The following is an 18,560-nucleotide window of genomic DNA, read 5'->3' as shown; positions in this document are numbered from 1 at the left end:
AGTGATAAGACAGTTAAATCATCAGCAAATTTAAAACGCTAACAAACTATTGCTAAAACTACCTTTCCTAGTTCAGCTTTTAATTCATTAAAAATTCTCGTCAAGTCAGACTGTTCAGTAGTCGGAGGGCTTAGTTGCAGTGATAAGACAGTTAAATCATCAGCAAATTTATAACGCTCACAAACTGTTGCTAAAATAAGATTAAAAACAATTAGAAAAGAATTTAAGACTTAGTTCAGCTTTTAGGTCATTAAAAATTCCCGTCAAGTCAGACTGTTCAGTAGTCAGAGGGCTCAGTTGCAGTGATAAGACAGTTAAATCATCAGCAAATTTAAAACGCTAACAAACTATTGCTAAACTACGATTAAAAACAATTAGAAAAGAAAGTAAGCCTTAGTTCAGCTTTTAGGTCATTAAAAATTCCCGTCAAGTCAGACTGTTCAGTAGTCAGAGGGCTCAGTTGCAGTGATAAGACAGTTCTACCTTTCCTAGTTCAGCTTTTAGGTCATTAAAAAGTCCCGTCAAGTCAGACTGTTCAGTAGTCAGAGGGCTCAGTTGCAGTGGTAAGACAGTTAAATCATCAGCAAATTCAAAACGCTAACAAAATATTGCTAAAATACGATTAAAAACAATTAGAAAAAAAAGTAAGCCTTAGTTCAGCTTTTAGGTCATTAAAAATTCCCGTCAAGTCAGACTGTTCAGTAGTCAGAGGGCTCAGTTGCAGTGATAAGACAGTTAAATCATCAGCAAATTTAAAACGCTAACAAACTATTGCTAAAATACGATTAAAAACAATTAGAAAAGGAAGTAAGCCTTAGTTCAGCTTTTAGGTCATTAAAAATTCCCGTCAAGTCAGACTGTTCAGTAGTCAGAGGGCTCAGTTGCAGTGGTAAGACAGTTAAATGATCAGCAAATTTAAAACGCTAACAAACTATTGCTAAAATACGATTAAAAACAATTAGAAAAGAAAGTAAGCCTTAGTTCAGCTTTTAGGTCATTAAAAATTCCCGTCAAGTCAGACTGTTCAGTAGTCAGAGGGCTCAGTTGCAGTGATAAGACAGTTAAATCATCAGCAAATTTAAAACGCTAACAAACTATTGCTAAAACTACCTTTCCTAGTTCAGCTTTTAGGTCATTAAAAATTCCCGTCAAGTCAGACTGTTCAGTAGTCAGAGGGCTCAGTTGCAGTGATAAGACAGTTAAATCATCAGCAAATTTAAAACGCTAACAAACTATTGCTAAAATACGATTAAAATCAATTTGAAAAAAAAGTAAGCCTTAGTTCAGCTTTTAGGTCATTAAAAATTCCCCTCAAGTCAGACTGTTCAGTAGTCAGAGGGCTCAGTTGCAGTGATAAGACAGTTAAATCATCAGCAAATTTAAAACGCTAACAAACTATTGCTAAAACTACCTTTCCTAGTTCAGCTTTTAAGTCATTAAAAATTCCCGTCAAGTCAGACTGTTCAGTAGTCAGAGGGCTCAGTTGCAGTGATAAGACAGTTAAATCATCAGCAAATTTAAAACGCTAACAAACTATTGCTAAAATACGATACGATTAAAAACAATTAGAAAAAAAAGTAAGCCTTAGTTCAGCTTTTAGGTCATTAAAAATTCCCGTCAAGTCAGACTGTTCAGTAGTCAGAGGGCTCAGTTGCAGTGATAAGACAGTTAAATCATCAGCAAATTTAAAACGCTAACAAACTATTGCTAAAATACGATACGATTAAAAACAATTAGAAAAGAAAGTAAGCCTTAGTTCAGCTTTTAGGTCATTAAAAATTCCCGTCAAGTCAGACTGTTCAGTAGTCAGAGGGCTCAGTTGCAGTGATAAGACAGTTCTACCTTTCCTAGTTCAGCTTTTAGGTCATTAAAAATTCCCGTCAAGTCAGACTGTTCAGTAGTCAGAGGGCTCAGTTGCAGTGATAAGACAGTTAAATCATCAGCAAATTTAAACCGCTAACAAACTAGTGCTAAAATACTATTAAAATCAATTTGAAAAGAAAGTAATCCTTAGTTCAGCTTTTATGTCATTAAAAATTCCCATCAAGTCAGACTGTTCAGTAGTCAGAGGGCTCAGTTGCAGTGATAAGACAGATAAATGAACAGCAAATTTAAAACTCTAACAAACTATTGATAAAATACGATTAAAATCAATTAGAAAAGAAAGTAAGCCTTAGTTCAGCTTTTAGGTCATTAAAAATTCCCGTCAAGTCAGACTGTTCAGTAGTCAGGGGGCTCAGTTGCAGTGATAAGACAGTTCTACCTTTCCTAGTTCAGCTTTTAGGTCATTAAAAATTCCCGTCAAGTCAGACTGTTCAGTAGTCAGAGGGCTCAGTTGCAGTGATAAGACAGTTAAATCATCAGCAAATTTAAAACGCTAACAAACTATTGCTAAAATACGATTAAAAACAATTAGAAAAAAAAGTAAGCCTTAGTTCAGCTTTTAGGTCATTAAAAATTCCCGTCAAGTCAGACTGTTCAGTAGTCAGAGGGCTCAGTTGCAGTGATAAGACAGTTAAATCATCAGCAAATTTAAAACGCTAACAAACTATTGCTAAAATACGATTAAAAACAATTTGAAAATAAAGTAAGCCTTAGTTCAGCTTTTAGGTCATTAAAAATTCCCATCAAGTCAGACTGTTCAGTAGTCAGAGGGCTCAGTTGCAGTGATAAGACAGTTAAATCATCAGCAAATTTAAAACGCTAACAAACTATTGCTAAAATACGATTAAAAACAATTAGAAAAGAAAGTAAGCCTTAGTTCAGCTTTTAGGTCATTAAAAATTCCCGTCAAGTCAGACTGTTCAGTAGTCAGAGGGCTCAGTTGCAGTGATAAGACAGTTAAATCATCAGCAAATTTAAAACGCTAACAAACTATTGCTAAAACTACCTTTCCTAGTTCAGCTTTTAGGTCATTAAAAATTCCTGTCAAGTCAGACTGTTCAGTAGTCAGAGGGCTCAGTTGCAGTGATAAGACAGTTAAATCATCAGCAAATTTAAAACGCTAACAAACTATTGCTAAAATACGATTAAAAACAATTTGAAAAGAAAGTAAGCCTTAGTTCAGCTTTTAGGTCATTAAAAATTCCCGTCAAGTCAGACTGTTCAGTAGTCAGGGGGCTCAGTTGCAGTGATAAGACAGTTAAATCATCAGCAAATTTAAAACGCTAACAAACTATTGATAAAACTACATGTCCTAGTTCAGCTTTTAGTTCATTAAAAATTCCCGTCAAGTCAGACTGTTCAGTAGTCAGAGGGCTCAGTTGCAGTGATAAGACAGTTAAATCATCAGCAAATTTAAAACGCTAACAAACTATTGCTAAAACTACCTTTCCTAGTTCAGCTTTTAGGTCATTAAAAATTCCCGTCTATCGAGAATTCTCAATTTTTGATCAATTCATTGACATTGGAAACTCACGCGTATTCTGGTTAATTTTTGCAATTCTTAGTGATGTTGTTAGGGTAGGCCTAAAGTCAGGATATTCTTATGCCGACGTAAGCTTCTCTTGTAGGAAAGCTAAAAGGGTCTTTGCGAACATTAGCCGGTTTGTTTTTCACCCTCCTATAACAAGGATACACATTTTAGTAGTCATATCAATACTGGTAAACCGTCCCCCCTCCTCCCTACTGAAAATACCCCTTCGACGTATAAATTGGCCTTGTAATCACTTTTGATCGTCAACTCTGAGTCAGAATTTTAAGGAGTAAAAGATGCATGCAAATACTCTCCCCTTTGAATTAATGTTGATTTGCATTTTCAACCCAGTTTTACCGGCTGCCACCAGATGTAGTAAATTAATTTGGCTGCCATACCTAAATCAAAATCTCTGGCAACTAAAGTCCTTGAATTATCAGTAACTGTCTGATGATCCAAGTTTCTGAAGGCTTTGCTAATATCAGCAAAACAGCCTCAACGTAGGAACTATTTAAGTCAAGATGTTTGAAACCAGTGTCAAGTATATAATTTAAGCAATGCGTGGTGCTGTGATTCGGCATAAAGCCAAACTGATTTGGGTTAATTTTATCTTGAATATCGTCGAAAAGGAAATTGTAAATAAAATTGAAAAAATAGAAAAAATGGAGGTTTTCCATATTGGTCTGCTTATCGAAAATTCTCAATTTTTGATGAATTCATTGACACTGGGAACTCCCGCGTATTCTGGTTAATTTTTGCAATTTCTAGTGCTGTTGTTAGGGTAGGCATTTTGGTTTCTGGCAAGGTCATTTTGTTTTTAATTTACAACCTTATTTAGTCTTTTCGACCCAGTTTTAGCGGTTGCCACCAGATGTAGTAAATTAATTTTGGTTTTAGTAAAGTGGGTGTTAAGCTCGTCCTTGGATGGAGTATGGAGTAAGGTCCTAACGTGATTAAAACTGGGGTAGCCTTTCCTTAGTGTTGGCCTGACTAATTACACAAGACGTACCTACTGGGTATGGATGAGAAGCTAAAATACCGTTAAAGAGAGGCTGAATATAAATAAGGTTATTTTTATTTGACTCACAACAACGATATAAGGGTCTGGCTATATATAAGCTACTGGGACTATTCGTCCCACAGCATAAAACAAATGCAATAATATTATTGTAAACTATAAGACATTAAGATACTTCCGATATTCCTAAGTACTCCTAAGTAAAAAGGACTAGAGGTCACCCAAGCAATATAAGATAAAAAGCTACTAGATACCATAAAATGTGTCTTTTATACCTTATGCCAACCACGTCTTTCCGGGCCACAAACGTACATAAACAAGGAAGTGGTTATTTCACAATTTTGTTTAATAGCCTACACATATCCTGGAACCCAGAATATTTGGTTCTTTTACGGTTTATTTCCAAACTTTTATCTTAGTAAAAAGTGGCAATTAAAAACTTTGCATTTTGTATTTTGCGTCTTAATATTTTATTTTTACTAAAATCAATTTTTCACTCAATTTGTCAGCTTACTACAGTTCGTTTTTAATTCATATAGTCTCAAGACGTGTTAATAGCAGAAATATTTTTCAGTTTTTTTTTCTGGCTTTCTGCTCGAGAGATAAAATATGGCATTACAGTTTAAATTTTAGGTAAAATTTGAATATTAAGTCGAAACACTCGATGAACCGTACCTTTGTGCTGCAGTTTTTTAGTAATAATTTTACTTTAGAATTTGGGGCGGATGGAAAGTAGGATTCTACTGATTCTTTCAAGCCGATCAGCAGACAACAGTATTTCTAAATTGGAGCTTTGACCCTGGTACATACGAGTATAATTTTTACGCTGTTAAAAAAAAGAAGGGTTTTCTTGCCTGTTTTCAGTGAAATCTTTTTTTTTAGCATTGGGTCAACTAGTCCCAAAAACTTCCTAGAAATCCAGGTACTGCTCTTTTGTTATTACAGTGTTTCCTTTAGAACAGCCCATTGAATAGGGTGTTATCTTGTTTTTAAAATAGTTTTTTATAGTCTGGGTCGACTGATAAAATTGTTGGATCTCTGTTATTTGACATATTTTCGAAAATGTGTTTCATTTTTATATGAACTGTCTTGTCCATAGTCCAGAAAGACTGTCATTGAAAATAATAGAACCCTCTTGAAACTAAGAAAAATTACAATGAGATTTAAAAAGAAGTAGGAAGTGTAAGCTTTGAAATGTGTAAGCTTTGTTTTGCTAAAAGGTAGAACGTCTTTTCTTTAGATCATTCTATTCGTACCCTTCCCCCCGCTCGCAGGGGCGCCAAGACTCAAATATCTAGTGGGGGTGGAGTATTTTTTGCAGTTCTTCAAATGAAGGAACAAAAATAAGGGATTTTCCAAAATATAAGGGAGATACTCTTTGGATTTTTTTCGATTTTTTCCAAGAAACAAACTGTAAAAGGTATTTGTCAATATCTGAGGGGGACCAATTCCTTCTCCCAATTGGCTCCTCTGTCCCAGGGTTACTATAACCCGCCAGCAGCAGTTCTAGTGCTGCTTTTTATTATGTGATAGTTCTTACATCCCTGAGAGAATTTTATCTCTATTAAGAGGTAGTTTCGGAAAGATAATGATTGTTTGATTTTAGATCCACCCTTCAAGACGTTCTTCTTAGAAAATGGAGCAATGGAAGCCATTTTCTCGAATTTATCTACACCCAGAATTGGAATAACAATCAACTCTTTATGTGCCTTTATATTCCTTTTCGATGTGAATTATCCCCATTGTAAGCATCACTTCTATTTTATTTGTTGTTCTGTCTTCATCTCTATGCTCTTGCTAAAAGAAAGATCCAGGTTAAAGAGCAACTACTTTTTTATCTCTCCCTTTCTCAGCTTCCTTTTCTTAATTTTTGTTGAATAGCAATTTCGTATTTACGATATTTTTCATGTGTTTATGTATATAGTTATTTAATGTAGTCTGTGGGTATTCATTTTTGTTTTGCTAAATTACAAAATGGAGTCTTTTGAAAGAATCTTTCCAGAAGTTTCCACTTTTTGGAGTTACAGAAACCTTAATTAACAAAAAATGTTTTATTAACCTTTTTATAAGAAATGTGGTAAAGGTAATTATAGAACTATTAGCGTGACTTTGGTATGAAGCAAATGATTGCCATAGTAAAACAGGCTAGAAAGACTCATTTGCTATACCCGTGGGCATAGTTATAACTGGGAGTGGAGATAAAAAGGTTATTACCGTTGGTTTGCACTAAGTTGTCCTTTTTTCCAATGTCCTATTTTTATAAGCAGCATGAAGGCTTAGAACAAAATTTAAAGAGAGAAAAAAAATAGGGAAAAGGAAATTGTAGGAAAAAGTAGAGAAAAGGTTCCTGATAGAGAAGAGAGAGAGAGAGAAATTTATTTATTATTAAATACCAATATTCACAAAAAAAAACGAACGACGTGCCACGTCAAAATCAATACAAATTTGTTTATATTAAAAAAAAGAACAAAAAAGAAGAACAAATGCAATTCTTAATAAAAAACATAGCACAATATATAAAATATAATGATATTTATTTTTTATAGAAGAATAAAAAACAAACCTCATCGGAACCTCGATCATCCTAGTGCTTTCAGGACTTTCTATTCCAACCGAAAAACCCACATATCTAAGTGCAAAACTAGACCTGGCAGTATTTCGTCTCTCGTGTACTAGGTCAGCAGAATTCTTCTTCTGTAAGAATGGTACGTAGAATTCGTTGGTCGTCACAAAAATGATTAGATGTTAGCTTATTGAAACACCGAGACTTGAAAATACCGGTTTTATAATCTCTCAACTGCCCAACATTTAAATTATTAAAATGTCGATAACAATCCATGTAAACGTCACTAAAATAATTAGATGCTAGCTTATTCAAACACCGAGGTATGAAAATACCGGTTTTATAATCTCTCAACTGCCCAACATTTAAATTATTGAAATATCAATAACAATCCATGTAAACGTCATAAAAATTATTAGGTGCTTGCTTGTTCAAACACAGAGGCATAAAAATGCAGGTTTTTTAATCTCTCAACTGCCAAACATTTAAATTACTAAAATGTCAAATACAATCCATGTAAACATCACAAAACTATTTAGGTGCTATTTTATTCAAACTCCGAGGCATGAAAATACCGGTTTTATAATCACTCAACTGCCCAACATTTAAATTATTAAAATGTCGCTAACAGTCCATGTAAACGTCATAAAAATAATTAGGTACTATCTTATTCAAACGCCGGGGCATGAAAATACCGGTTTTATAATCTCTCAACTGTCCAACATTTGAATATTTAAAATGTCAATAACAATCCATGTAAACGTCACAAAATTATTAGGTGCTAGCTTATTCAAACACCGAGGCACAAAAATACCGGTTTTATAATCTCTCAACTGCCCAACATTTAGATTATTAAAATGTCGATAACAATCCATGTAAACATCACAAAAATAATTAGGTGTTAGCTTATTAAAACACCGAGAAATGAAAATCCCGGTTTTATAATCTCTCAACTGCCCATTGTTTAGATTATTAAAATGTCGATAACAATCCATGTAAACGTCACAAAAATAATTACTGCCCAACATTTAGATTATTAAAATATCGATAAAAATCTATGTAAACGTCACAAAAATAATTAGGTGCTGGGTAGCTTATTCAAACACCGAGGCATAAAAATACAGGTTTTATAATCTCTCAACTGCCCAACATTTAGATTATTAAAATGCCGTTAACAATCCATGTATAAAATACCTTTATTATAATCTCAACTTTCCAACATTTAAATTATTAAAATATCGATAACAATTCATGTAAACGTCACAAAAATAATTAGGTGCTAGCTTATTCAAATACCGAGGCATAAAAATACCTTTATTATAATCTCTACTGTCCAACATTTAAATTATTAAAATATCGATAACAATCCATGTAAACGTCACAAAAATAATTAGGTGCTAGCTTATTCAAACACCGAGGCATAAAAATACAGGTTTTATAATCTCTCAACTGCTGAACATTTATATTATTAAAATGTTGATAACAATCCATGTAAACGTCACAAAAATAATCAGGTGCCAGCTTTTTCAAACACCAAGGCATAAAAATACCTTTATTATAATCTCTACTGTCCAACATTTAAATTATTAAAATATCGATAACAATCCATGTAAACGTCACAAAAATAATTAGGTGCTAGCTTATTCAAACACCGAGGCATAAAAATACAGGTTTTATAATCTCTCAACTGCTGAACATTTAGATTATTAAAATGTTGATAACAATCCATGTAAACGTCACAAAAATAATCAGGTGCCAGCTTTTTCAAACACCAAGGCATAAAAATACCTTTATTATAATCTCTACTGTCCAACATTTAAATTATTAAAATATCGATAACAATCCATGTAAACGTCACAAAAATAATTAGGTGCTAGCTTATTCAAACACCGAGGCATAAAAATACAGGTTTTATAATCTCTCAACTGCTGAACATTTAGATTATTAAAATGTTGATAACAATCCATGTAAACGTCACAAAAATAATCAGGTGCCAGCTTTTTCAAACACCAAGGCATAAAAATACCTTTATTATAATCTCTACTGTCCAACATTTAAATTATTAAAATATCGATAACAATCCATGTAAACGTCACAAAAATAATTAGGTGCTAGCTTATTCAAACACCGAGGCATAAAAATACAGGTTTTATAATCTCTCAACTGCTCAACATTTAGATTATTAAAATGTCGATAACAATCTATGTAAACGTCACAAAAATAATTAGGTGCCAGCTTTTTCAAACACCAAGGCATAAAAATACCTTTATTATAATCTCTACTGTCCAACATTTAAATTATTAAAATATCGATAACAATCCATGTAAACGTCACAAAAATAATTAGGTGCTAGCTTATTCAAACACCGAGGCATAAAAATAAAGGTTTTATAATCTCTCAACTGCTCAACATTTATATTAATAAAATGTCGATAACAATCCATGTAAACGTCACAAAAATAATTAGGTGCCAGCTTTTTCAAACACCAAGGCATAAAAATACCTTTATTATAATCTCAACTGTCCAACATTTAAATTATTAAAATATCGATAACAATCCATGTAAACATCACAAAAATAATTAGGTGCTAGCTTATTCAAACATCGAGGCATAAAAATACTGGTTTTATAATCTCTCAACTGCCCAACATTTAAATTATTAAAATGTCGATAACAATCCATATAAATGTCACAAAAATTATTAGGTGCTAGCTTATTCAAACCCCGAGGCCTGAAAATACGGGTTTCATAATCTCTCAACTGCCCAACATTTAAATTATTAAAATGTCGATAACAATCCATTGTACATCCACTTATTTCAAAATCACCGAGTAAGCTTAACGCTTTATTCTGCACTATCTGTATCTGCTTAAAATTTAAAACAAAATTACTAGCCTAAAAAGAGAAACCATATCAAACAGTTCATGGCAACGAACTGTAAGCAAATAGCGACGCGGCTCAAATGTCTAAAAAACAGAGTTTTGATAACAATAGATACATCAAAAAGACTGAATTCAATAGGGTTCATTAAGTTTAATGTTACCCATCAAAAGTTACGAACCTGGGCTTTTGAAAAAGAGGAAAACAGCCCTAAAACGCCAATTGATCTTAATGAAAAACAATAGATACATCAGTATCTATCTTAAGTTTTGATAACAATAGATTCATCAAAAAGACGGAATTCAGTGAAGTTCATTAAGTTTAATATTACCCATCAAAAGTTACGAGACCCGGCTTTTGAAAAAGAGGGAAACGCCCCTAAAACGCCAATTGATCTTAATGAAAAACAAACCATCAGATTCAGCATGTCAGAGAATCGGATTGTAGAGGTTTCAGGCTCATATATACAAAAATGTGGAATTTTTAAATTGTTGGACTTCTGCATCTTTGCCAGAAGAAAGATCACTGTTGCGTGTTTATTTGTTTGATTGTTTTTCCCAGGGGCAATCATATCGAACCAGGGATCCTATAAGATCGGGAGAGGACTCGTTTGATCGGAAATGTCCTTTTTAAGTAACTAAAAATATCGTAGGGCAGCTAGGATCCCTCCCACGCCCCTTTTCCCCAAATTCATCCGATCCAAATTTCAAGATAACCAGTTTGTTCAGGGCAGCTGAAAGGCTCAATAACTATGCCTTTGGGAATAACATGGCCCCCCACAGCCCCTGGGGAAAGGGCTGTAAGTTACGAATATTACCATTGTTTACGTTTAGTATTTATTATTGGGGAGTATACTGACATCTTTTTTGGGGGCAAGGGGGATTTTCTGCTTGGGGGATTTACTACAGTGACACATTTTTTTTGGGAGGGAAGATTACTGGGGGTGATCTTTCCAGGGACAATTTTTCACAGGGGGAATTTGCCAAAATTCCTCTACGAAATTCTTTTTATTTGTCTTACTTTGTCTTTGCCGGCTAAATTTAACATGTGGAGTTGTTCTGTGAGAAATTTTCAGAGTTGTTGGTATTGTATGGAAGGGTTTTCCACAGAGGGGGGGGGGTGTTTTCCTCAGGAGCAAATTTCACCGAGGGCGGGAGGGATTTCCGAAAATATTTCCATGGAGTGGGTATATCCGACATGATTTAAGAATTGATCAGAAATTAACGTCTTTTTCAAATGAAAGTATGCCAAGGAGAATTTTTTAGGCGGAATCATCCCCAGACAATACCCCCCACACAACTGTGGAGGGGTATTCTATATGGAGGAATTTTCTGCGGGGAGAGGTAATTTTCCATGGAGTGAAGCTGGATTTCTTGGTACTATTTGAAAAACGGTCACAAATTGAATTTAAAAAAAAGTTTTTTTCAACTGAAAGGAAGGAGCAACATTGAAACTTAAAACTATCAGAAAACATTCCCTACTCTCGGGGGTTGCCCCCTCCTCAACACCTCACTCTTTACGCTAAAGTCTGACTGTTTGTCCCGATTCTTTAAGAACGACTCCTGTAATACAAAGGCCGTTTAACTAGAATAAAAGACTTTTTTAAAGTTCTAAAATACTTTAGCGTAAAGAGCGAGCTATTGAGGAGGAAGCCACCATCTCATGCACGTCATAATTTCCGTTCATTTATAGTTTCAATGTTGCTCCTTACTTTCAGTTGAAGAAAATTGTTTTTTAGTGTATAAAATGTAAGGATGAACAAATGAATTATATAAAACTTTCAGAACTGAATTAAGAAAAACATGTTTAGATCTGAATGGTTGAAATTGGTCAGTTAAAACTATTATTTAGCGCTTTTTGAAAAAAAAAAAAAAAAACAATTTTGTTATATTTGTACTAACACTACTATTTAGGGATCGTTGTCGCAAGTTTGCATAACTAAGAGTCAATCAAGTGTTTTCAAGCAAAACCAAAAAAAACACAAACACTTAACCTTAATAAACTTAGGAAAAAACACGAAAAACTAAACTTGGGCCAGATTGACTTCTCAAAGGCTAATATAATGAAGGATACTACCTCTTAATCACCCCTTCCCCGTCCTGGAGATCGTGTTTAGCACTTTGCAATAATTTTCTTGAAAAAAAGGAAATTTGTACGAAAAATTTGTCTATGAAATATAGACAAATTGTACAAATTGTCTATAGACAAATTGTCATGAAATTTCTTGAATTGATAAATTTTATTTTAAGGCTCCAGTTACTACTCTCAAAGAAAATTTAAACCAAATGTTGTATCTGCATCGTGTAATTTTGCTCTCTGCCGTTCAGCAATTCAAAGTCACAAACATCTCAAAAATAACCAGCACAAAGGTATTGATATAACCCTTTGAAAGGAATGCTCTCTCCTGCTTTCCGCACGTTCGTGAACGAGATTTGCTCTTAATAAAGGGTAAACAGGCACTTTCTGAACAAGCTTTTGTTAATATTTTAAAAAATGTGGTAAAGCAAGGTAAAGAAAACTTCAGGAACCAGCTCAAATATAATATCTGAATTTTTCGTTGACCTAGCTCAACAGCTTATATTTAAAATATCAGGAAAAGATCGCCCAGAAAGTAATTGTTTATGCTAAGTGATAACCTTTTTCAGATTTCTTCGATGCTCGGTTCATATCCATGATGATGAAATTCAGAGAATCGCCCCTTCCACAGATCAGAAATCTTGCTGAAGTTTTTGTTTCAGAGTTTTGCACAGCGGATCAAATTCAAGCTTCCCTATGTGTTTCTCCAATTGTCGAAATTCCAGTTTTAGACTCGGCGCCAAGCGAGTCTGTCCAATCAAATACTACAGTATGATTGTAGTGTAGCTTCTTATTTCATGTACTAGTACATTATTCATTAATTGTATGATTATCTTAATTCCACTGTTTATATATTAATTTAAATTTTGTTATCTTGTTTATTTTTGAGTAGTAAAGTTTTGTCTTGTTTGACTTTTGTGGTGAAGGTCCGACTGAAGATTTTGCTGTCAATCACGTCACCTCTCTTTTTTTTCTTTTTTGGGTCACTTATGCCATTTTAGGAAATTGAGAGTCACATAGTGATACTGAAGTTAGTTGTTAGTTCAGCTAGAGATGGTAAACTAAGGGAAATTCAGCATGCTTGTTTGGTGGTTTGACAGCACTGTTTAGTGAGTTGTTTGTATGATGACAGTGCAAATGTAATTTAGCAAAAAAAGTGAAATTTTAATTCTCATAATTTAGAGAATAGACACAAATAAATTGAACAAATGTTCAATTAATAAACAATCCACAACTTTGAAAGTTCTGGCAGTTTTTCGATTGTCTATGTATATTGAGCAAGAAGTCGTGACAGTGTATGGTGTAGAGTTATTCTTTAGGTATTTTTTGTGGCTTTGTTTAAAAAATTAGGTTTCTTATATATATATATATATATATATATATATATATATATATATATATATATATATATATATATATATATATATATATATATATATATATATATATATATATATATATATATATATATATACCCTATATAGTACCGGGAGCCCGGCGGCTTTACCGCCGTATAGCCTGTGTAGTCTAAGAACGTATCTACACAGAAATCGTCGCAAATAATCTTTGGAGAGCAACCATTTTTTGTTATTTGATTTTGGATAAAATTAAAAAAACTAATTGAAGAACAAAAAATAAAATATATGCATTTTTACTACTTGTTCAATGACACATTTATGATTATGAGCTTTATTTTGTAGTTTTAAATTTTTGAATCTATGGTATTTTACTTAATTATCTATCATCACAGATGCTTGCAGCCGAAATCAAAGGGGTGTACCTTCATATATTCCAGGGCTAAACCTTAAAAAAAAACCACATTTGAGCTACTTTCTAGTCTGCCTGAAAGGGGCCATCTTCGAGAATAATTCTTTCATTATTTCTTACTGTCACAAAAATGTTTTTGTGGTAGTTTCAACTTAAGTGTTTTGATGCTATTTAATACCAAATTAACCAATTGTCAGCTTTCATTTGGTCAACTAATTGACTCTAATACTCTTTGCCATCCTTGAAAACAAAAAACCTTCATTTTTGTAAACAAATGTCATCATTTAATGTTTGAATTCAGTAGTTCTATATCGACAAGGGAAGCACAGGACCTTTATTCTGTTGTTACTAGGTGACAAAAAAGTCGAAATGATATCAATATTTTACAAAATGAAGCCGTGAGGGTTCTGTGGCTACGAAGGGCAGGGGCATCGTTTGGGGGTGGCAAGGGGATCTGTTTCGCCCCCCAATAATGTGGATAGAAAAAATATTATACATCCCATGCCCTTTGAGCATTCAGACATGGACTCCTCTTGCCCCCCCCCATAAAAATGCTAGAGATTCGCCCCTGACGAAGGGTTAAACTCTTGAAATTAAGGTTCAATTTCAACTTTCCAGTCCAAGGCTGGAACGTACTCAGTTAATCAATATTAAGGGGATGTGGTACGGTAAACATTTGCCCTATCTCGTCCATTATAAACGTTTTTAGTTTGAGCCGACACCGAATTTCCCAGATATCTTAGAAAAACTATTTAAATTCATTCAATCTGAGCCTGATATAGAGATATCCAGTTTTGATGAGACTTACATCACCAGGAAGTATGAATTCTGCTTTTTTTCTATTAATCGGACCAGAATTCTATAATTTAAGTACAGGGAAGGTCTGTCCTCAAAAAAATTTAAGTCTACCTCCTCGAAAATAATAAAAATCCGTTCAAAGGAATTATCATATGACTGATCTTGCCGCTTTGGGAATTTCTGCGCTGTCACCTGCCTTGATTGACAGATTAGCCGAGAAAAGGTAACTATATTTCAGTGTCTTATTAAAGCAATTAGGTCAAAGTTATGTCATAATTGGGTATTGTATATATTTTTTCTTTTACATTTTTTACTTCTATTAAGTAAACTTCGGCAAGTGAAAGACAAGTTACTGTGATATTGTGCACTTTGTATAGCCCTATTATATTTTCAATTACGACCCACGAGCATAAATTGGATTCGATTTATTGAACTCGAATGGATACTATTGTTTGATTATTACAATCATTTATACCCGTTGAATCACTAACTTGTTACTTAGTTGAATCCTAAGATAGTTGAAGCGGTAAAGGAACATATGGGCAGAAAAGGGAACAGGAGAGGGCTCAACTTGAGTAGTGGTCAAGTCCATCGTAAGGGTCTGAAGGAGAAATATATTTCCCAGGGAAGATCATCCTTACCGAACCATTTGCGTATTGCGCCTGCGTCACCAAGTCTAAGGATTGAGAAACCAGCAAAAAATGCTGCATCTACTGAGAGTGGTGGTTTCTTTGGACTGAGAATCATAACATCAGGGAGAAATCTGGATTGCAAGGAGCTGAGGCGTTCCCGATGGCTTGTGGATATTCCATATCTCTTCAAGAATTACGAGACAAAGATCATCCGGCACATGTAATTTTATAGTCGTTCGGGGTTCCCGACGGGCCAAAAAAAGGGTGTTGAATAAGAAGTTTTGTCGGATTAGATAAAACTCTAACTCCTATTTGTCGGTGCTCATAATATTGTAAATTCACAATTGAAAAATCTGTAACTAAACGTAAACTGTTGATTTGTCAGAATTTTGATAGGTATGAAGTCTTCTAAGCCCCCCCCTCAAAAAATAAGGTGGACATAGTATCTTGTATCTCATAGTATCTCAATACCTTCCCAGAATACATTTCTGGTCTTCACACAAGAAGTGTTATTTTGTCTCTTAAACGAGCCCCCTTCCCTCCTGTATCCGTCCCCTCGCCTTCTTGACAAAAGGTTTAGGAACTTAGCCTTGGAGGTAAGGCTCGAAATGGTAAATGAAAAAAGAATTATTTGTTGGGAGTTTGATGACTTCTTGTGTTCGAGCTCTCTATTTCAAGTTTCCATCCTAATTTACAGTCCTTACCCAAAGGGCTGTGAGGAGATCTCCAAAGGTATAATTACAGAAGCTGTTTAAATATTGTCCTCATGTTTCTACCGGCATGCTTCGTCGGCTTCCAAATGTTACTACTATGTATTGCATATAAATATACGTTTTTTATCTGTCTTTTGCATTCAAATTTTCCTATTTAAGAAAATAGGCTAATACCTATGTCAGCTGTTTATTCAAAATTACCTGAGTTCCCTTTTATTTTAGTTACTTCTTTATGTAGAGGTTTCAGCTAGTTGCTCATATATTCTACAAATATAATTTAATCTCATAGAACGACTGTCCTGGATAAATGCACAAGAAAACACACTTTTAAATTAGATTTTCAATGACAATTTATTTTAGTCGTTGACAATTTAGTTTATGTCTGGGGGGAGGCAGACCAAGGTCTGGGAGGGGCTGTTAACCCCTTCGCCATAGCAAACTACGCCCCTGGTTTCCTTAATACTTACCATCCATTTGACATTTATATATATATGTGAATTGATACCCTAACTAACCCCCTACATCATATTTTTTCAAAACTATAATTAAAAATCTTAGAACGATTGTCATCGGTAAACCCAGAGAAAAAACATTGTTTTGAATTTGACTTTCAATAAAAATCTCTAAGTTATTTATGTGTTTATTGTGTCCAAATAATTCCCCGCTCCCCCACCCAAAGAGAACACTTTGAATTCAACTTTCAATGATTTTTCGTCGTTGCTTTTGCATTAACACTTTTCTGGATAATGTCCTTCCCGAATGATTCCCTCCCTCCCTCCCTAGACGATTACCACTCGAAAAATTATCCCTGCGTATTAAATTTCACTCATTTGATAAAAATACCAGTTCAGTTAAAATTGCTTCTCTTGTACTTTTTTTTTTCGTCGAGATGTTATCCATTCGTAAAAAGAAGCGTGCTGTCACTCAATAATTAGCAAATGTCAAATTTTGTTACTTTGCAACCCCCAAATTCTTGATCCTGGAGAGGTCCATTGTCCTTAGGCAAATTTGCCGACAAGAGAGCCTGAAAATCTAGCAGTAGACAACCACATCCCCTTAAAACGAAAAACTTCTTACGGTTCTTATTAATTATTAATTAAAAAAAACTTTTTCCACAAAATAAGTTTTTCAAAGAAAAGTAAAGAACTCCATTAAACAAAAAATGAGCAAAACTAAAATCAAATAATCTACCAAGCGTGAAACTACCACAAATCAGCATTTGTAAATAAATGGAACCCAAAACGAACAGAAATTACAATAATTAACCGAGTCAAACTCAAAACGAGCAGAAATTAACATAGGTTGGGCGCAAAACCCCTATGCCTTCCCAAACCCAGAACAAAATTTGCACTTTACTGAAAAAATATAAATTTTCTTACTTTTATAACTTTAATAAGTCAAATAATGTTAACATTTTAATTGCTAAATATCTGTATATGTATATTAAACTGATAATGTACGTTCATTTGTATTTTTTTCAGTAAAGTGCAAATTATATTCTGGCCTCGGGAAGGCGTAAGGGTTTTGTGCCCAACTTATGCTAATTTCTGCTCGTTTTGAGTTTGACTCGGTTAATTACTGTAATTTCTGTTCATTTTGGGTTTAATCTATTTACCAATGCTGATTTGTGGTAGTTTCACGCTTGGTAGATTATTTGATTTTATTTTTGCTCATTTTTTGTTTAATTGAGTTCTTTACTTTCCTTTGAAAAACTTATTTTGTGGAAAAAGGTTTTTTAATTAATTTCTGTTCGTTTTATATTGACATAATCTTTTCAGGGAAAAAGAAAATAATACTTTAAATCATTTCGTGTTTTAATCAATCAATCAATTTATTAATACTAAAAAAAAAAACAATTACAAACTTAAAATTTATACACGCCCAAGAAGCTCAGCTTGTAAAGGGCCAACAAAACAAATAAGACACTATTATAAAGCACATAAAAAAAAAAAGAAGAAAAAAAAATGGATAATAGAAATTTATGAAAAAAGTATAATAAACAAGAAACTTCACAAATAACTGAAAAAAAAATATGTAAACGAGGAAGAGATTTGAAATTAGGATTAAATATAAAAAAAAAAAATAACAGAAATATATTGAATGAAAAAAAAAGACATGTAAATGTGGCTGAAATACAAAAAAAGAAGAAAAAAGGGGGGAAAGAATAAACTGGAAATAACCAGTGAGAAACAGCCTTTGCAAAAAGAGATAGAGGGACGTCTGAACGGATGGTGGTCCATAGTGAAAAAGATTGATAAAGAGGAGACCTCTGACCTTCTGTCGATGATCGCTTAGGTAAAATGAACCTGCGATAAGAGCTACGTAAAAAAGAAGAGTACCTACCTGAGCCTGACAGAAAGAAAAACTTCTGCAGAGATGGTGGAAGTGTACCTAGAAAAGCAGAATGTGCTAAATAAAGGTAAATTTTACCAACAATACGATCCAGCGGAGCTATTCCAGTATCATTATAAAGATCAGAGGAAGGGAAAAACGAGGTAGAAGAAAAGTGGCCTTCACTGCCCTATTTTGGGCTCTTTGAAGTGGGCAGAGAAGAGATTTATTAGTACTACCCCAGACAGAACAGCAATAAGAAAGGAAAGAAAAAATAAAAGCACAATAAAAAGAAAGCATAATATCTGGGTGAAGAAATAAGTTCACTCGGTACAACATTAAAGACTGGCGGAGGACAAGGGAACAGG

The 18,560-nt window shown here is 33.8% G+C and overlaps 1 protein-coding gene across 1 annotated transcript in view; it reads left to right on the top strand.

The window, feature by feature from the left end:
• The window catches only part of LOC148947274 (armadillo repeat-containing protein 7), a 94,148-nt gene extending 81,285 nt beyond the window's left edge, over positions 1 to 12,863 (top strand). Inside the window, exons 4-5 of the mRNA XM_089097358.1 lie at positions 6,040 to 6,177; positions 12,521 to 12,863. Of these exons, the coding sequence (XP_088953484.1) occupies positions 6,040 to 6,177; positions 12,521 to 12,726 (344 nt within the window). The 3' untranslated portion in view covers positions 12,727 to 12,863. The remainder of the gene's footprint in view (positions 1 to 6,039; positions 6,178 to 12,520) is intronic.
• The last annotated feature ends 5,697 nt before the right edge of the window (positions 12,864 to 18,560 follow it).

The sequence above is a fragment of the Artemia sp. Qi Xiang Cuo genome, chromosome 11 (assembly GCF_049724085.1).
Source record: "Artemia sp. Qi Xiang Cuo chromosome 11, ASM4972408v1, whole genome shotgun sequence".
Taxonomy (NCBI): Eukaryota; Metazoa; Arthropoda; class Branchiopoda; order Anostraca; family Artemiidae; genus Artemia; species Artemia sp. Qi Xiang Cuo.
Note: the sequence above shows the minus strand (reverse complement) of the source record. Positions and strands in the feature narration are given on the sequence as shown.